This window comes from Notothenia rossii (assembly GCF_949606895.1).
Source record: "Notothenia rossii genome assembly, chromosome: 2".
Classification (NCBI taxonomy): domain Eukaryota; kingdom Metazoa; phylum Chordata; class Actinopteri; order Perciformes; family Nototheniidae; genus Notothenia; species Notothenia rossii.
In genome coordinates this window covers 81310198-81329134 of record NC_136904.1, presented here as the reverse complement: position 1 = coordinate 81329134, position 18937 = coordinate 81310198, and the positions used below count along the sequence as shown (strand labels likewise).

General features: G+C 42.8%; 3 protein-coding genes and 1 long non-coding RNA gene across 13 annotated transcripts in view; 3 read left to right on the top strand and 1 right to left on the bottom strand.

Annotated features, from left to right (window-relative positions):
* The window catches only part of LOC307028212 (FERM and PDZ domain-containing protein 4-like), a 33534-nt gene extending 25667 nt beyond the window's left edge, over window positions 1-7867 (top strand). For 8 of the 9 annotated variants that reach the window (XM_079663036.1, XM_079663035.1, XM_079663038.1 and 5 more), the window contains 11 exons: window positions 27-134; window positions 537-668; window positions 1258-1377; window positions 1606-1742; window positions 2012-2138; window positions 2322-2411; window positions 2515-2697; window positions 2861-2984; window positions 3074-4051; window positions 4515-5678; window positions 6161-7867. In XM_079663036.1, the coding sequence (XP_079519162.1) occupies window positions 27-134; window positions 537-668; window positions 1258-1377; window positions 1606-1742; window positions 2012-2138; window positions 2322-2411; window positions 2515-2697; window positions 2861-2984; window positions 3074-4051; window positions 4515-5678; window positions 6161-7347 (4350 nt within the window). In that variant the 3' untranslated portion in view covers window positions 7348-7867. Of the gene's footprint in view, window positions 1-26; window positions 135-536; window positions 669-1257; window positions 1378-1605; window positions 1743-2011; window positions 2139-2321; window positions 2412-2514; window positions 2698-2860; window positions 2985-3073; window positions 4052-4514; window positions 5679-6155 lie in introns of all 9 variants that reach the window. The other variant, XM_079663043.1, reaches the window with a different exon arrangement.
* LOC307028227 overlaps window positions 1-18937 on the bottom strand; it is a 54875-nt gene that overhangs the window by 3776 nt on the left and 32162 nt on the right. The window lies entirely within an intron of this gene.
* LOC307029319 (toll-like receptor 7) lies at window positions 8957-12486 on the top strand. The gene is made up of 2 exons (XM_079665184.1): window positions 8957-9034; window positions 9309-12486. Exons 1-2 carry the CDS (start codon window positions 9020-9022, stop codon window positions 12459-12461), a joined length of 3168 nt encoding a protein of 1055 aa, XP_079521310.1. The 5' UTR covers window positions 8957-9019; the 3' UTR covers window positions 12462-12486.
* On the top strand, window positions 12518-17842 carry tlr8a (toll-like receptor 8a). The gene is made up of 2 exons (XM_079665185.1): window positions 12518-12915; window positions 14550-17842. The coding sequence occupies exons 1-2, from the start codon at window positions 12913-12915 to the stop codon at window positions 17628-17630; spliced, it is 3084 nt and encodes a 1027-aa protein (XP_079521311.1). The 5' UTR covers window positions 12518-12912; the 3' UTR covers window positions 17631-17842.

Sequence of the window (18937 nt, the reverse complement as noted above, 5' to 3'; positions counted from 1 at the left end):
ACAAATGATTATTTTTCCATCTTTAGGAAACGGTGAAGGACAACTCCCTTCTCTTTATGCCAAATGTTCTGAAGGTGTACCTGGAGAACGGGCAGACTAAATCGTTTAAATTTGACAGCAGCACATCCATCAAGGTAGGTGCAGGAAAGAACCTGGCTTTACTGTGAAATGCAGTTGCATAATCTTAATTTATGTTACGTCTAAATGCTGAATGTTATTCTGAGTTGCTCTGCACAATATAAAAAGTGCAATCTCCTCTTCACTGTGGCCTTTAGAACTTTATCCCAACGGAAATTATAGTTGAAACAAAACTAACTCTCGAACCCAATTAAATGTGCGGCAGCCTGAAGATCTTGGTCAGCAATTAGCATTTCCATCATTTTTCCTTTTGTCAGTTAAAAGGCTCAAAGTATGTTCAGTTGTTTTTGTGTGAGCTCAGCCATAAACTCAATTACGGTGTTGGCGACGGGCTGGGCATGCTGCTGCATCTGCACACTTCCTATATTGTATTAACGATGACTTTGTGTGTGTGAAAGGACGTCATCTTGACCCTGCAAGAGAAGCTTTCCATCAGGAGCATCGAGCACTTCTCTCTGATGCTGGAGCAGAGAGCCGAGGGCTCTGCCAGCAAACTGATGCTCCTGCATGAGCAGGAGATGCTAACTCAGGTGGGACAGCTCTCTGTGGTGGTGCTGCTAAACAGGAGAGACACAGTTAAATAATAGACAACCACTCTTGACTTTAGTATGCAGTCAGGTGTTTGCGTATTCAGACTGTAGAAAAACCGGAGCAAACCTGCAGACTATCTCAGTCTGACTGCTTATATTTTAAAGATGTTAAAAGCTAAGGTTTGACATTTTGGGAAATATGCTAAATCACTCGTCTGTCAGAGAAGCTGAATAAAAGATTTCCTCATGAACACCACTACTTCTTATTTTGACATTTGAATGGATCCAATAGAAGACAAAATAAACATTGATGTGATTGTTTTAACCTTTTAGAAAAAGTTAGTCTTGCTGTTTCCATCTGTTTCTATTTTATAAGCTAAGCGTAGCTAAGCTAACCATTTCCTGACTCCAGCCATGAGAGCTACCAGTCTTCCCATCTAACGTTTGGCAAGAAAGCAAACAAGCTTATTTCCAAAACCATTCCTTGAATCCCTGTCATAATGGTATGTTAACCCTGACGGACTACATGAATGTATAAGATCTGCTGTTGCCTAATGGGACCATCTTTATCTTTCGACTCATGCCATAGGTGACACAGAGGCCAGGGTCGCACAAGATGAAATGCTTTTTTCGCATCACTTTTGTCCCGAAGGATCCCGTGGACCTGCTCAGGAGAGATGCAGTAGCATTTGAGTACCTCTATGTTCAGGTGAATATCAGCAGATGTGGATAACACATACAGGTACATTTAATGGCGACGTTTAAGGACTCACAGTATGCTATTCTGACTCCTCGGATTTAGTGGAGAATTGAGTGTTTGCTAACGGCATTAGCTAACATGTGGGTGCTGTAGGTGTGTTGTCTTCTTGCATTTCATGATAATGAAGGTAATTGAAGTGTAACCTCCCCCTGTCCTCTCCCTCTACGCCTCCTCCAGAGCTGCAATGATGTGGTATTGGAGAGATTTGGGTCAGAGCTGAAATACGACACGGCCCTCCATCTGGCTGCACTGCAAATGTATATTCTAACCATCAACGCCAAGCAGTCCCAGAAAGTTTCCCTCAAGTACATTGAGTAAGTAGATTTCACACTGCAACATGTAACCATTGAGTATTGTGTTGTTTGCCTACCAAGTCTAGAAGGCTTTCTTACAACAAAACAATGATCTCACTGTCACCATCCTTCTGTAATGCATGACGATACATCACTGCTGGTTAGGTAATGGTTCTGATTGTACCCTGTCAGATAATCAATGCACCACCTCGGAGGAAGAGTAATGACATGCCTATTTGACATAGAGATTGAGTGACCTTCTCTAATCTTTATGAAATGTGCGTCCACAGGAAAGAGTGGGGTCTGGCATTGTTCCTGCCGCCTGCAGTGCTGTCGAGCATGAAAGAGAAGAACATCAAAAAAGCCCTCACCCACATCCTCAAAACCAACCAGAACCTGGTGCCGCCTGGTAAAAAGGTAGGGTACATCTTCCCCTTCCATCTTTGGAAAGACTCTTTACTACCATCTGGTGGGGGGCTTCATTAAAACAATTAGTGCTGCGTGGTTGCTTGAATAGATATTGTTGCAACTTTTTTCTTTCGTGTTACCCATTTCTGCTTTTAACCCAACCTATATTTCTTGTGTCCTTCCCCATTCCAGCTGACTGCCTTGCAAGCAAAGGTGCATTATCTGAAGTATCTCAGCGATTTGAGGCTGTACGGAGGACGGGTTTTTAAATCCACACTAGTTGTGAGTGAGGCCATTTTATCACATGGTGTGCAGCCACACAGTGTGTCACAGGCTGTTCATTTGCGTGCAGAAAGTGATCCTGAATCTCTCATCCCTTTCACAGCAAGGCGAGAAGCACACAGAAGTGACATTGCTGGTGGGGCCCAAATATGGCATCAGCCATGTGATCAACACCAAAACAAACCTGGTGGCTCTTCTGGCCGATTTCAGTCATGTGAACCGCATTGAGATGTATACAGAGGACGAGAACAGGGTCAGAGTGGATCTACATGTTCTGGACGTAAAGGTTAACAAATCCTCTTTTCAAAATATAGAAATGTGTGCGCTGTCTGGTTGTGTGATTATTTTCTAGGGCTTTGATCTTAACAACACCAAGTCATTATAACAGAACTCCCACTTTCCCATTTATTTTGTGCTTATCATCAACTGCTTATCTGTCTCTTTCACAGCCCATCACTCTCATAATGGAGTCTGTTGATGCGATGAATCTGGCCTGTTTGACTGCTGGCTACTACAGATTACTGGTGGACTCTCGGCGCTCCATCTTCAATGTGGCCAAAAACACAGAAACAAGTATGTCTGAAATGCCCACAGCATGACTCATCAGAACGTTTTCTTTTTTTTAAATAGACCTGTTTTCATGCTCTGGTTCCTCTTTGCAGGCCAAGCAGCGAGAGTAAAGCAGACCTACCAGGCCATCGAGTGTACATACAGCACGCCCCATAAAGGATTTGAGGACAGAAACAACCAGAGGTTTAACCAAGATTATTCTGAGCAGGATAGTGAATACCTGGATCACGGGAGATTTGAAGGCCAGCCAGTGTACATAACGGAGATCCACCAGGCCCAGCACCCGGGGCACACTGTAGAGAGAGCCGAGTGCTGCAGAATCCCATGCTCCCAAACTTACCTCAACATCCCCAGGCCCAAACCCCAAGACTCCACCAGGAGTGCAAAGGTCTCCTTCATATTTGGAGACCCTCCCTTAGAAAGTGTTAACCCCCAAAATTTGGGCTACCAGAGACTGATGGAGGAGGGCCCAGAGATTCTAGACAATCACAGCCACATGTACCGGCGTCTCGAGGAGGACTATAAGATGATGGATGCCATAGAGGACGGGTATCAGTACTCCACCAAAATCTTCGGTCCCACGGAATGCATCGAGGAGCCGCTGCTGCACGATATCTGCTACGCGGAGACGACCGATGACGCAGAGGACGAGGACGACATCAGTTGTGAGGAGGACATGGTGATGAGTGACATAGACAAACCCATGTTGCTCTCGCTCTCGGGGTCCAGCGATGACATCATTGACTTGACCTCCCTCCCTCCCCCTCCGGAGGGTAATGACGAGGAGGACAGTGACGTTCTGCTGCACTCGCTCAACCTGGCCATCGCTGCTCCTCCCCCCGGCTTCAGGGACAGCTCTGACGAGGAGGAGCAGCAGCAGGGGGGGGCCGGGACTCGTTCCCACGGGGCCCGCAATGATATCCCAGTGTCTCTCATAGATTCAGTGCCCACCCTCGGAGCAGAGGGCCACGGGGAGCCTCTGAACGATGCAGTGGTTTCCACCTTGCAGGCACTAGAGGCCCTCGCTGCGTCTGAGGAACAGAGTCCGGCTCAGTCCGAGAGTAGCACAGGTTCTCCTTACACTATTGTAACGTTCATCCATTAACATCACACGTTTTCCAGCCATTCACTTTTGATTTGTCATTGTTGATTTTTTTCAATAAAGCCCATTTTGTTCTATGTTTCCCTTTGTGTGAGCATTTCATTCATTTCAGCATTTGTGTTCATTTCAGTATCATTTTCTCAACATTTTATTATTTCATGAACCATTTTATAATGTTTACATACTGCACGATAGCATGCTAATATTCAAATAGATCCGTATTTTCATTGTATCTTAAAGTAGTTATTCTTTATTGATGTACTATTTTCTGTGTTATTCCAAAGTTATCATTAACTCCTTTTCTCCCTCACATGTTGAATCACATTGTCATCACCATTCATTATTTTTGACTCGTTCCCCTTATCTGTGATATTTGTCGAGAGCCTCAGATGAATTCATTAATGAAGTGTTTGTCTTTCTGTGACACACAGGTGTAGAAATATCACGGGCATTTAGTCCCGACTCCTCCGATTCTGGCAACGAGACGAATTCCTCAGAGATGACAGAGAGCTCAGAGCTGGCCACTGCTCAAAGACACTCAGAGAACCACCTGAGGATGCACATGGCCATGGCAGAAGGATACCCAGCCGTGAACGAGGAGAAGACACAGTCCGCTTTAGCCAGCGTCCGTGGAGCGGGAGCTTTGCAGTACAACCCACAGGAGCATCAGGGTGAGGAGGCGAAATCATCTGCTGTCGCCTCCTCCCAGATCTTTCACTCAGATGGCGGTGAGATGGAGCCAGAGACAATGGAGATAAAATCCGTCAGTGAATACTTCACTAAGCTGCACATGGGCTCAGTAATGAGCAGGCAGAGAGGAAAACAGGGGGAGGCAGAGAGCAGAGTCCAAGGAGAAACCTGCGAATCCTCGGACAGAGGTCACATGACCTCTCACGACTCGGCTAGAGACGAGCCCGCACATCTTGTTGGGAAGTACAACGCTTTCACTGTGAGAGATGCCTACTACATGAATCAACTGGATCTGGGGCGAACACACTTTCAAGACAGAAATCAAAAATGGCAGCCCGGAAACAAGATGGCAGAAAATCTTTCTCCAGAAAGTGTGAATGACTCACAGGCTTCCCACGCAGACAGGTTGACAGTGAAGGGAGACAAACGGGACTTAGATGAAAGAAGCCAACTGTCAAATGCCCACTCACCCTCGAAAGGACCCGGTCTTGCAGAAGGAGAAGCAGCCTCACAGGACAATGAGCAGCCGCACGCTTTTTCACGCGAATACCACGTGAACAAGCGCATGTCCTCCATTCAGAGTGAAGGCGTCCATTCTCTGCAGAGCTCCCAGTGTTCCTCTATAGACGCTGGCTGTAGCACAGGCAGCAGCAGCTGTGTCACTCCCATGGATTCTCCTCTCTGTGCCACAGACAATATGCATGTACTGTCAGAGTCCTCGCTGAAGGGGCTGGGTTACACACCTGGTGAGGAAAAAGCTTACGGGCCCCCAGGTCAGGGGAGGGCCGGCCATCCCATAGACCCCACCCTGCTGAGGAAGATCCACGCAGCGACCAGTGCGGAGCCGGGATTCGGGATCACACGGGAAGGCAGCCACCGAATGCCCAAGATAAAAGAAACCACAGGTAAAACTACACAGGAGGGTGCTCTCTCTTATCTAGCTAAATGGAAAGACTGAAAAATAATGTTAGCAGCTCTCTGATGTTGTACAGAAGTGCTTTAAACTTAATGCCATTGCAAGCATGTGGAAATACTCCAGATGATTTCTATTTGATTTGAGCATCTATTTTAGCATTATAATTCTGTTTCTGTCTCCCCCTTTAAATTTTCTCTTAACTTAAACATTTCAAAATACCTTCTCCACTTTAAGCCTCTCGAAGAGTTTTTAATTAAAAATAATCTGTGTTTCAAGTAAGGCATTTACTTACGCGTTGTTCTACCTATATTTAGGTATCTGTTTGAACCTTAATTAGTTATGATATCACTTGAACAAGTATGCAAATTATCATATTTTCCTGAAGTTTGAAAATAGTGTATTACAGCTGAATGTGTGCGGTTAGGGAAATGCTTAACAGTGCTTTTTGTTTCCCTTGTACCCCTAGTGTAGCTTGCACACAGCTGGAGAAGGTTGGGGAAGAGTCATCTTTAGCTCTCTGTATTGAGAGCAGTACCACCACCACAACCACGTCACCTTCATCTTTAAGAAGTAGCACAGAGCTCGGCGGGCTAACACAGGCCAGCCCCGAGCCCGACCCACAAGCCCTGGCTTTCCCTTCAAGCGGACCTTCATGTGACACTCAAACAAGCAGCCTCAGGAAGCCACACGGGGATCGGATGCTCAGGAGGAGCTGGAGCGCCATAATGCCAGCTTCCAGGAGCCTAGAAGCGCTGCTAGAGAAGACAAGAGCCACACTTACAAGGAAGGGTGGCAGTCAGAACTTCCAGTCTCAAGATCCCCCAAAAGTAAAGAGGATATTCTCTGCCAAAACGTTGCCCAAGAGCTGGTCCCTGGGTTCCGTCGCCTCTAATCCATCTGGTAGAAGGCAGATGTGTTCAGAGTCCACAGCTCAGAGGCTGGGCACGGGGACGTGGAGGTGCCGTGGGCCGTTCAGTCACTGCTTCCTGCGGAGAAAGAAAAACACTGACGGTGATGACGAAGACAAAAAGACGCCTCTGTTCTCCGTCAGCTCTCTCTCTTTCAATCGCGAGGAAAACGCTGTCTTGAAAGCTGACTCTAAAGCTATGAAAGACATGAGCCTCGAAGCCAGGCTGGCTCGTGTCAATTCAATGAAGGGAAAAACATACAGCCTTCACACAGGGTTCGCACTCGCACGCGAGGATGCCTTAGTGATGGTCGGCGTGTTGCGTTCCAGCGTCGGCCGTTCGTCCAGACGTGGGAACCGCGAGGTCAGCGAGGCCGACACGGATACGTCCTCAGAGCTGCTCCTCACGCAGGCCAAAGTGCTGAGCAGCGCCTGCAGTCAGATGGCTGTGGAGTACAGCAGCCCGGAGGAGTTGCTGCTCACGCTGACTCACAGCTTCCACACGCTCTGCTGTCTGACGCAGGCCTGCCTGTCACTGGTGGACGAGCTGAGCGAGAGCGAGCGGCGGGAGGTGGTGGCGAAGGTGGAGGAGGTGGTCATGAACTACGTGCGTCTGCTGAAATCTGCAGAGGCAGCGTCGGGAAGATCCCCCGGTGACCAAAGTGTGGATGCACTGACACATCACTCTGCCACCATGTCTGTTATTCTAAACGCACTAAGTCACTCACTGAAAACACTGCTCAACAAATAGACTGTTGTTATTCCGTCCTGATTATTGATTTTAAAAGCCATACATGAGAGACATGGGTTTGACGACCAATGTGAACTGCTGTGATGAAAACAACTTGCCTTGTGTATACGATATTTTATTATCTAAAATAAATTATATAAATCATTAAAGTTTTAAATAGATTATATTAAGGCCTCTATGAAGAAGAATATGACGCTCCTCTCAAGTATATTATCAGATATTATATGATAGGGATTATTTTTATGATTTATTGGTCACAGTAGGGTTTTACCATGTAGATTATTTCAACCTTATACAGTAAGTACCTTGTTTATAAATTGTAAGAATATATATTATGTTAAAGAAATGCATACACAATATAAAGCTATAGACAAATCAGTGCACAGGACAAGACGTGAATAATCATTTAAATGCATATTACTTTTTGCTGGAGTCACCTTAATTTATTGAGCAGTTTACACGTTGGAAACGGAGTACTTATCTGTTATTATTTGTCAACATCATTAAAAAGATAAACACTTTTAAAGTCTTTTCAAATTATTTTTGTCTGTTTTTAATTCTAATAACTAGAGTGCAGTTTTGTTTATGACCACCCTCTCATACAGTATAGTAACAATTGTGGTATTTAAGTGCTTCTTAAATTTGCATTATTAATAAATAAAGGACGCTTGACCCATGTTTAGTTTTTACTATGTTTAGATATTTATGATTTCACCATATTCTCAATCCTGAGCGGTGGTAATGCTTTTTGCATTAATCATGATGATGGCCCCTTTCACTCAGGGTAGAGCGTTTGCATACTGTTGTGATCACCCTTTTAGTTCAGCTTGTTAGCATGCTAACCTTCGCTAATCAGCACAAAACTCACAGTACAGATCAGGCTGATGGAACTCTCATTAGTTCTGCAGGTAATCTTTCGCTAACAAAAGTATTGACGTCAGTGCAGTCAATTGTATGGCTGCTATAAAATTCAGTCTGGACTAAAGAGGTAGATCAATAGCAGCTAGCATGGCTAAAAAGCCACTTTGGCATCAACTCTTTTAACTGAAGTATGGTCAGGTGGATGTTTTTTCTAAAATTGCAGTATCAATTCCTGCATTGGGTTTTGGGATAGACAAATACTGTCTGTATGAATCACGTTACTAAGCCATGGAACTACTAAGTAAAAGGAAAACTATTCTGCTTTGTGCTAGAATAGCATGTTTACCATGTAAGTGGTCAACCTTAACATGTGCACAGGTTTCACTTTCCGCTGCAAGCTAACCTGAAATGAAACAACTCTTTCCCCTCTCACTGAATTACCCACAAATCCTCCAGCTGTTATACTGTCATATAAGAGCAAGACACCGTCAACCTTGATGTCTTTTTTTTTTTCAAGAAACCCCTTCAAAGTAGCTAATATTTGCATGAAGCCAGTTTACACCATTACATAACAGACACAATCAGTCAATTGTCTTCAAAGACATTGTAAACAATGGACTTGCATGTGTGCGGTTTATGACAAAAGGGAAGTGATGCTGGTTAATAATACACACAATGGGTTAACCCAGCCACCTGTTACTTTCATCCCTTCACCTTCGAGCTCATCCTCATGTCACACTTTGTTCGTACTCCATCCAACCTGACAACAGCACTCGTAGACGGACCTCTTTAAAAATCTCTCATGTGAACAATGTTCTTCCACTTGGTGAGTAGCAGTAATATTTGTTCATATACTGTATTGATTTATAATTGTATGCACTAGTGAAATGACAGGTTGTGTTGATAAGAAGGGCTGTAAATAACATAGAGGAAAATGAAACTCTAGCTTGTGCCGGTTGTATTTTAAAATGGCATCTAGATACCTTACTCAAAGGGTTGATGTGTATGTGCATTACATGTGTTTTATTCAATGATATGACTGTATTATCAGCTTTCCACCTACACACTTTCCTCAGTGAACAAATGTGTTTTTTGTACAGATAAGTGTGGCACTGCTGAGCCTGTGGTGCTGCCCCATCATACTGAAAGCTAGCGTTTCTTACCCAAAGACTCTGCCATGTGATGTAAGCGAGGCGAGCGACGGGAACGTGGTGACGGTTGACTGCACTGAGAGGAACCTCAAAGATGTCCCCCCGGGCATCCCCAGAGACACGACCAATCTGACGCTCACCATCAACCATATTCCTAAATTAAACTCCACCTCCTTTCACGGTCTGGAGAACCTGACTGAGATTGATATGAGGTGCAACTGTGTGCCCATCAAGATCGGGCCCAAGGACCGCATGTGCAACAAGAGTGTGATGATCGAGGAAAACACCTTTACCGACCTGAAGAACCTGCGAGCCCTGTATCTGGATGGGAATCAGCTCGACAGTATACCTAAAGGCCTCCCTGCAAACCTGATCCTCCTGAGTTTGGAAGTGAATCATATTTTTTATATTTCTAAAGCCAACCTCTCTGAGATTAGAAACATTGAGATTCTCTACCTCGGTCAAAACTGTTATTTCCGTAACCCATGTAACGTTTCCTATGGCATAGAGGAAGGGGCATTTTCCCAGCTTAACAATTTAACATTGTTGAGTCTTAAGTCAAACAACTTATCCTTTACTCCAAATCTACTGCCCACGAGTCTGAAGGAGTTGTACCTCTACAACAACCACATTCAAAAAGTCACTGAGGAAGATTTCAAAAACTTAACTAACCTTGAGATTCTAGATATTAGCGGAAACTGTCCTCGCTGTTACAACGCTCCTTTCCCATGCGACCCCTGCCCAGGTAACTCAGCCCTCAATATCAGCGAGACGGCTTTTCAAATGTTGACAAAGCTAAAGACACTGCGTCTGCACAGTAACTCTCTGAAATATGTGTCGTCTGAGTGGTTTGCCAGCACAACAGAGCTGAGAGTGCTTGATCTCTCATCAAACTTTTTAGCGAGAGAGATAGGAGTCACGCACTTCCCTCATCACCTTGGGAAACTAGAAGAACTGGATCTCTCCTTTAACTACGAGCTTCAGAGGTACCCTGAAACACTGACGCTGAGCTGCAGTTTCTCCTCCTTGAAATCCCTCCGGATCCTCAGACTGAAGGGCTTTGTGTTCCAGCAGCTCAAGTCAGAGAGCATTGCTCCTTTAAAACATCTCACAAACTTGGAGGTTATAGATTTGGGTACAAACTTTATTAAAATCACAAACCTTAGTATTCTGATGGAATTAAAAAGCTTTAAAATAATCAGTCTGTCTGACAATAAAATATCTTCCCCCTCTGACGGCCAAGATTCTGTGGGGTTCTCCGGGGGGGAGCCCCAGTACTGGACCCCCATGTCCCCTGCAGCTCAGTACAAAAGTAAGGAAGTGAGAGAGATTCATTACTTCAGATATGATGAATATGCACGCAGCTGCAAATACAAAGATAAAGAACTCGGCACGGTTGCATCCTTTGTCAACACGAATTGCAGTCAGTTCGGCAAAACCCTAGATGTGAGCAGAAACAACATTTTTTTCTTGCATCCCAGATTTCTAAATCTCAGAGAGCTGAGATGCCTCAATCTGTCGGGGAATGCAATGAGCCAAAGTCTTAATGGCACTGAATTTAGCAATTTGATTAATTTACAATATTTAGACTTCTCCTCAAATCGCCTCGACCTGCTCTACCCCACTGCCTTTCAGGAGCTGAAAAATCTGGTCATCTTGGATATCAGTCGCAACAACCATTACTTTGAGTCCGAGGGCTTGACTCACATGCTTAATTTTACCAAACATTTGAAAAATCTCAAAGTATTGCTCATGAACCACAACAAGATCTCTACTTCTACTAACACAGAGTTGGAGAGTCAATCTCTAGAGAGGTTAGAGTTCATAGATAACCGGTTAGACATGTTGTGGAGGGACGGGGACAACCGCTATTTTAATTATTTTAAGAAACTAGATAATCTGATTGTTCTTGACATCTCGCATAACAACCTCCCCTTCATTCCACAAGAAGTGTTCAGTGGTTTTCCGGACAAACTGTCCGAGCTCTATATAAAAAATAACAAACTAAAAGACAAATCTTTTTATTGGGAGAAACTAAACCTTCTACACTCTCTTCACGTCTTAGATCTCAGTGGAAACAGCTTCACCACTGTTCCAGCCATGTTGTCACTCTGTACCAAATCTCTAAAGAAGCTCCTTTTACATAAAAACCAAATCCTGAAACTCACGCCAGATTTCCTCAAGGGCGCCCACAACTTAAAATATCTGGACCTAAGCTTTAATCACCTACAGCACATTGAGAAATCCAGCTTCCCAGATGATGTCGTTAATAACATGGACATGCTGCTTCTGCACAAAAACAGATTTCTATGCAGCTGCAACGCAACTTGGTTCATCACGTGGCTCAACACGACCACGGTGAAGATCCCCAGGCTGGCCACGGAGGTTACGTGCGCCAGCCCGGGGGCTCAAAGAGGTCACCCTGTGATCTCAGTGGACCTGCTAGCCTGCCAGCACAACTACCTGTCAATCATGCTGTACACCCTCATGACTTCCCTCGTCCTCAGCTTCCTCACCCTGTCAATCTCCAGCCACCTCTTCCTGTGGGACGTCTGGTACATCTACCACTTCTGCCGGGCAAAGCTCAAAGGTTACGGCCGCCTGTACTCCCAGACCTCTGCCTATGATGCCTTTGTAATATATGACAAGGAGGATACGGCCGTGACGGAGTGGGTGCTGAAGGAAATGTGCGCTCATCTGGAGGAACAAGGGGACCGCCGCCTGGCGCTGTGTCTGGAGGAGAGGGACTGGATGCCCGGGTGTCCCCTGATCGACAACCTCTCACAGAGCATCCACAACAGCAAGAGGACCGTGTTCGTACTCACCAACAAATACATCAAAAGTGGCAACTTCAAGACAGCGTTCTACATGGCCCACCAGAGGCTAATGGATGAAAAGAATGATGTTATTGTACTGATTCTCTTGGAGAAAGTACCATGCAATTCAAAGTACCTGAGGCTGAGGAAGAGGCTCTTTAAGCGCTCGGTGCTGGAGTGGCCCACTAACCCTCAGGCCCAGTTGTACTTCTGGTTCAGCCTGAGAAGTGTGTTAGCCACTGAAAGTCACAAACAATACAACAACCTCTTTAAGGAGACACTCTAAGACAACGAACTTTCATTCTTAGTTCCTCCTTTCATTTCATAATTGTACTTCTGTATATAAATAATAACTTTTGAATGCCAAGCAACCCAGTTTTGAAATGCATTTCTGTTATATGAATGCCCGTTTGTGTGCAGTCCCTTAATAGAGAACTTGCTGCTTCTCTTTGGCATCACCACAGGTAAATAAATAAAAATGTCTTTGTCCGGGATACGAACATACTTCCACCAGAGCAAGAAAAGAGGAAGTGAAAGAGAAGCACTTCTTCAAATGAAATGATACTTCTGCCCCAGAACCAGAGTTTAGTTTTACTTCAGCATCAGGTGGATTTTATGGCTGCTGTATATTCTTGATTAACATTAAAAACATTAACTCGTAGTGACTTCAGACAAGGTCACGTGTTTTTTAAGGCTGTATTTCAAGAAACATAAAGGATCAATACGCTGCATACACGATGGTGAGTTTATTTGATACACATTTCTCTGTATATTCTTAAGGTTTGCTCTATATATATATAGATGTATCTACTGAACTGTAGCTTACAACTTTATTCATCGGCGTGTGTTATGGATTTAGATTGAATTCTTCTTTAATGTAATCTGTTTTGATTTTGTGTTTCTGCAATTATCTTTACGGCACTATATATTACTGTGTACACTTGACTCATTGAAAACTGTTATTTTATAATGTGTTGTTCTACATTTCATATGGAACATTAAAGTTTACTCCCAACTGTGTTGAAAAAAACTATTCCTGTCACCTTATTCAATCAGTATCGATCTCAATTATTAGAGTAACAGTAAACCCATTACCAAGCAGCGATCGGTGGACTAGAGATTACAAACATTATTCATTCATATTTATTATTATCAATATTTCACTAACTCAATGCTTTTGTTTAGAGTTGGAACAGGTTGATAAAGAATACAATGTGATGCTGTCTCTGTTAAAGTCTCTCTACAACCTTAGATAACCTACTGATTAAGGAACTACACTTACGGTTTGTCAAAGTGAGAATGTGTAGCTTCTAGAGGAAGTGCTAAAATAATAACACGGTATAAATCTTATGCAATAATACACCATACTACATAGTTCAGTGACCTCAGGCGTTTTGCTGCTAAAGCTTGGTGTGACTGGTATAGCCTGGTACGACGATATCTTATGGGGACTAATGTTGGTTACAAATAGTTGTTTATCTGACATTTCTGAGTCAATAAACTACCTTTTGGCCTTTTTTCTACACTTCTTTTGGTACTAAATAGCCCTTGTTGAGCAAAAGGTTAATTATTTATAGCTGTAAGGCAAACAATTTTTCATTGAGGGCCACATACAGAAAAACATACGAAGGTCTGGGCCAATCGCTAGAGGTGAGGTATATTGCCTCATCAGTTAAGTTATAAGTTAGCAAAAATAAATGTAGGTAAATTATGCTTGATACTAAGAAAATAAACAGCATACATCACAGCTTTCCATAGGGTTTCATTTATTTTGTTGGCAGCCTTAAAACAGAAGCCTCAGATTGCTTTTAATACGGGGAAATATGAAAGGTATATTTCAAGCTTGTTATGTAAATAAGTTATTGGGCTTTTTTATTAACTAAGATTTGTTAGGAAATGCTTTCAACCATAATTGCCTGCATTTTTTGGAAAAGTGGGCTTATCAACACATGAATACTGTATAATATATTTGTACATATACATTTAAGAAGTACAATATAAGACAAGCACAAGTTTCAGGTGTGGGCCATATTCCATTATACTTTTAGAATCTGCTGAGGGCCGATTAAAAATGGACCATGGGCCGCATTTGGCCCCCGGGCCTCAGTTTGGACAAGGTGTTAATATAATTAATTATTCAAAATAGTGAGAGTGCTGCCACCTGCTGGATACAAATGGTGCCATTCATAAATACCATTTGTCAAATATGACCTGAAGTCAGGTCCCCATATTGATATTGACACAGGTTTGCTTGGTGAATAAACCATTTTTCATAATGTATAATGTACTCGATGATATACAATCTGTTTATACATGTTTGTGGATAACTGACTATACCTCGCTGCATTCCACTAACTCTGTTGTTCATCCACAGACGGTCGCAGTTTGGATGCACTTGCTGCTGTCCTATCTGTGTTGCCAATGTAAGATCCAGCCCGCTGAAAGCAAACCTGAGTGGATGAGACTGCAGTTCCCTTGTGATGTCACAGCCGACAATAACTCTAATGTCCTATTTGACTGTGAAGGCCGTAAACTGACAGGAGTACCTCATGGGATAACCAACAATGCAACTTATCTCAACTTATCAGACAATTCCATTAAGAATATTTGGAATGACTCATTATCCAACTTGCTGAATCTGACCATGCTTGATCTCAGCAGAGCAAACAATGACAAAACGGTGAACATCACTGTGAATGCTTTCAAAAATCTGACAAAACTGCATGAACTGAGACTGAGTGGCACTGGTCTGAAGGAAATCCCTGCTAATCTTCCTCCCAGTTTGGAAATCATCGAGCTGAACAGTAACAACATTATGTTGTTGAACGGGAGCTTTGACTGCTTAGCAAATATTACACAGTTATTGTTATCCAGAAACTGCTACTACAGCAATCCTTGTAAGACATCTGTTAACATGGAAAACCGTTTGGAAGTAATGAGCAAACTGAAGCATTTGGACTTGTCCCATAACAACTTAACTGAAGTTCCCAATGGTTTCCCACAATCATTAGGCGTGTTAAAGCTGGGTAATAACAGAATAAATCACATCCCTGATGGTTTTCTTATGCTTCCAAATTTAACAGTCCTGAAATTAGAAGGGAACTGTCCAAGATGTGAAAACGCTCCATATCCCTGTGTCACCTGTCCAAAAAAGTCTCTTGATATTGATCCTAATGCATTTCAATATCTAACCCAGCTGGAGATACTGAATATGGGAGGAAACTCACTGGAACACCTGGATCCTTCCTGGTTTAAGAGTCTGAACAAACTTAAACAATTGTTCCTGGCATTTAACATCTTATTTAAGGCAATTACTGAGGAGGCAACATTTCTGAGACATCTTCCAACGGTAGAGAGACTTGATATCTCTTTCAACTATGGTATCAAGTTATACCCTACACAATTAAATATCTCAGAAGAGTTTTCAAATCTTAAGTCCCTTAAAATCTTTCATTTGCAGGGATTGGTCTTCCAGAGTATTGGACTGGAGACTCTCAGACCTCTGTACCAACTCAAAAATCTCTCTATCATGAACTTAGGGACAAACTTTATTATCCACTCCGATTCCACTGTATTTCACAAATTCCACAACCTGAAAGTGATGTACCTCGCAGAAAACAAGCTTTTTCCCACTCCAGATAGAAATCTGCTTGATTCATCATGTGGTGGTTACAATGAGAGGTCCGAACGTTCTATTCCTCCACTCACAATTCCCCATCCGAGTGATTTTATTTATGAGCACGTGAAGAGCCTTGTCAAGGAAGAGTGTTTTAACTCTGGACGAGTGCTATCTCTCAGCTCAAATAATATGTTCTTCATTTCTCCAAAGCAGTTTGTTGGCTATAAAGACATTGCATGTCTTAACCTCTCGAAAAATGGATTTTCAGCAGCACCTAAAGGTACAGAGTTTTCACCACTGCATAATCTAACATACCTGGACCTGTCATTCAATAAGATCGATTTGGCCTATAGCGAAGCCTTCCAAGAACTAAAGAAACTACAAGTGCTAGACCTTAGTCACAATGAACACTACTTTGAAGCGTACGGGGTAACACTTAATTTAAATTTCACACAAAATCTTCCTGCTCTGAGGGTGCTGAATATGAGTTATAACTCCATTTCCATTCTAACCACCAAACGGATGTACAGCCGTTCATTAACAGAACTTCAGTTTACAAATAATCTTCTGGGGACCCTTTGGAAAGAAACAGATCTCTCATACGAGAGCATTTTTACTAATCTTATTAATTTGACAATTTTAGACATATCTAGCAACCACATTTTAACGCTTCCAGACTATGTTTATGAATATTTGCCGCGTAACCTCACAATACTACGCATAGGTCACAACTTGCTTACTGATTTTAAATGGGACAGACTCAAGTTTTTCCATCAACTTCAGATCTTGGACCTGAGCTTCAATTCTCTACCTAATGTGACAGTTATAAACTCAAATGTAACCCATACTTTGACTTTCCTTGACCTGAGTCATAATGACATTTTCCACTTGGACAGTGGATTTGTAAATGGAGCAAAACAGCTTACAGCCCTTAGCCTAAGCTACAACAAACTGACTATTATCAATCAATCCACCTTCCCATTGAGCCCTGAATCTCAGTTTCGCACTTTGTTCTTGCAAGGCAACCCGTTCCAATGTACCTGCGATGCACTTGATTTCATTATTTGGATGGAAACAAGTAATGTAAAGATTCCTAGACTATACACTGATGTGAAATGTGACACACCAGCACATCACAAAGATAAAGCTCTGATCGTATTTGACATTAGGGAGTGTATAGATGACAGTCAGGCCTTCTTGATTTACATTACCACAAGTTCATTAATCATAGTTTTTTTGTTTGTGGCAACAGTTTCCCACTTTTTTTACTGGGATGCTTCCTACGTGATGCACTATATGAAAGCTAAGATACAAGGATACAGAGCCCTTAACTCACCAGGTGCCATTTATGATGTCTTTGTGACTTACGACACCACAGATCCACATGTCACTGAATGGGTGATGAGGAATCTGCGAGTGAAACTGGAAGAGGAAGGAGAGAAGCATCTTCCTCTGTGTCTTGAGGAGAGGGATTGGACCCCCGGCGCCCCCCTGGTAAATAACCTCACTCAGAGCATCCAGTACAGTCGCAAGACCCTGTTCGTCTTGACGGAGGGCTACGTTAAGACCGGGGTTTTCAAACTGGCAATGTATCTGGCCCACCAAAGACTGCTTGATGAGAACCTGGATGTGATTGTGCTGCTGATGCTGGAGCCCGTCCTGCAGCACTCTCACTTCGTGCGCCTGAGGAGGAGGCTCTGTCAGAAAAGTGTTGTGGAGTGGCCGAGAACAGCTGCTGCTGAGCCTTGGTTTTGGCAAAACCTGAGGAATGTGGTCAGAGTGGACAACAAGTTGATGTACAACAAGAAATATTCAAAATACTTCACCAGCAAGTGAGCCAATGACTGGGACAGATCTGTATAAATGTGGACAATTATATTGGGAATATGTTCAACTGTTGCTCTGATAACATGGTCCTTCACAACTGTTACCACTCTCCTTGGGACTCAAATGAAGACAAATAAATACCTTTGATATGTTTAATCTGTATTTAAAATGATACTTCATGTCTTGCTATTACCCTGTGTAAATAAATATTTGTGCCTGTCTGTTACCTGGTCTCTATCTAACTTAAACAAATATGTCTAAGATCAACCATAAAAAAGGGCAAAAATGTACCGCGTTATCCTCTTTTTAGGTTATTGGTCATTGGTCTAGCCTCCAGAGACAAAAACCTCAGAAACTCAAAACAAAAATTGTTGAAATGTGCTTAACCAAAACTCTCAGGAATTGTATGAATTGTAAATTCACATTGGACAATTGTCTGATACCGTTATACTATGGATGCATATTGATTTATTAACAATATGTAAATATAGCAGATACACCAATAGCCTACCTGCAGGTCCTCATCTATACTTCCTGGTTTTCACTTTGTTTGTCCGCAAGGTGTCGCCGCTTGATAACTTCTCTGCATGCATGTTAGGCTGTAATAGTGCGCTTTATGCAAGTTAAACCTAAACGAGTAAACCCATTGTCTCATTCATCACTTGTTTAACTACATTTTATTCGCTTTGTGGAAGAAATTAACACCTGTATGCTATGACGCCTTCTTTAATGACAGGAGAAACCCGATGGGTGATTTCCTTCCCCTAATCTGATGCAGGTGGTCGCAGTGTTTCCTCAAATACATTCACGCACGTGACTGATTTAAAATAAAGTTTCAGCCTATGGATAGGTTTGGTACTTTGAAAAAATCCCAGTTTGGGATCAACAAAGTCTTATCTTATCTTACAGAAATATTCCTACTTAAATTAAACCCGTCAGTTATAATGGTTTTATCTAGTTGTGCTATCATTGAAAATGTAATGTTGCTGTGGGAAACATTTTGTATGTTAAACTTAGATAAATATGTAAGCTATGCTGTTAGAAATAATCAAATTCAACTCCCCAGTGAACCTCTTTTTCGGCTGGTTTGGTCATGTTTGTGCCCAGGAGAATGCTTGGCACTCTTTGGGTAAATGTTAAAAATGTCTACCCGCCCAAGCATGTCCATCCTGATTAGGCACACCAGTTTTTTGTAAACAAATCAGAGCTCCAGCATGTTCTTTACAGCCAGTCAGACGTGTATTGTTGCATAAGCCCCAAGGTAAAATGGCCAAACAATTCCTGAATTATTTAAGTCATTCTTTAAGAAAAGGCTT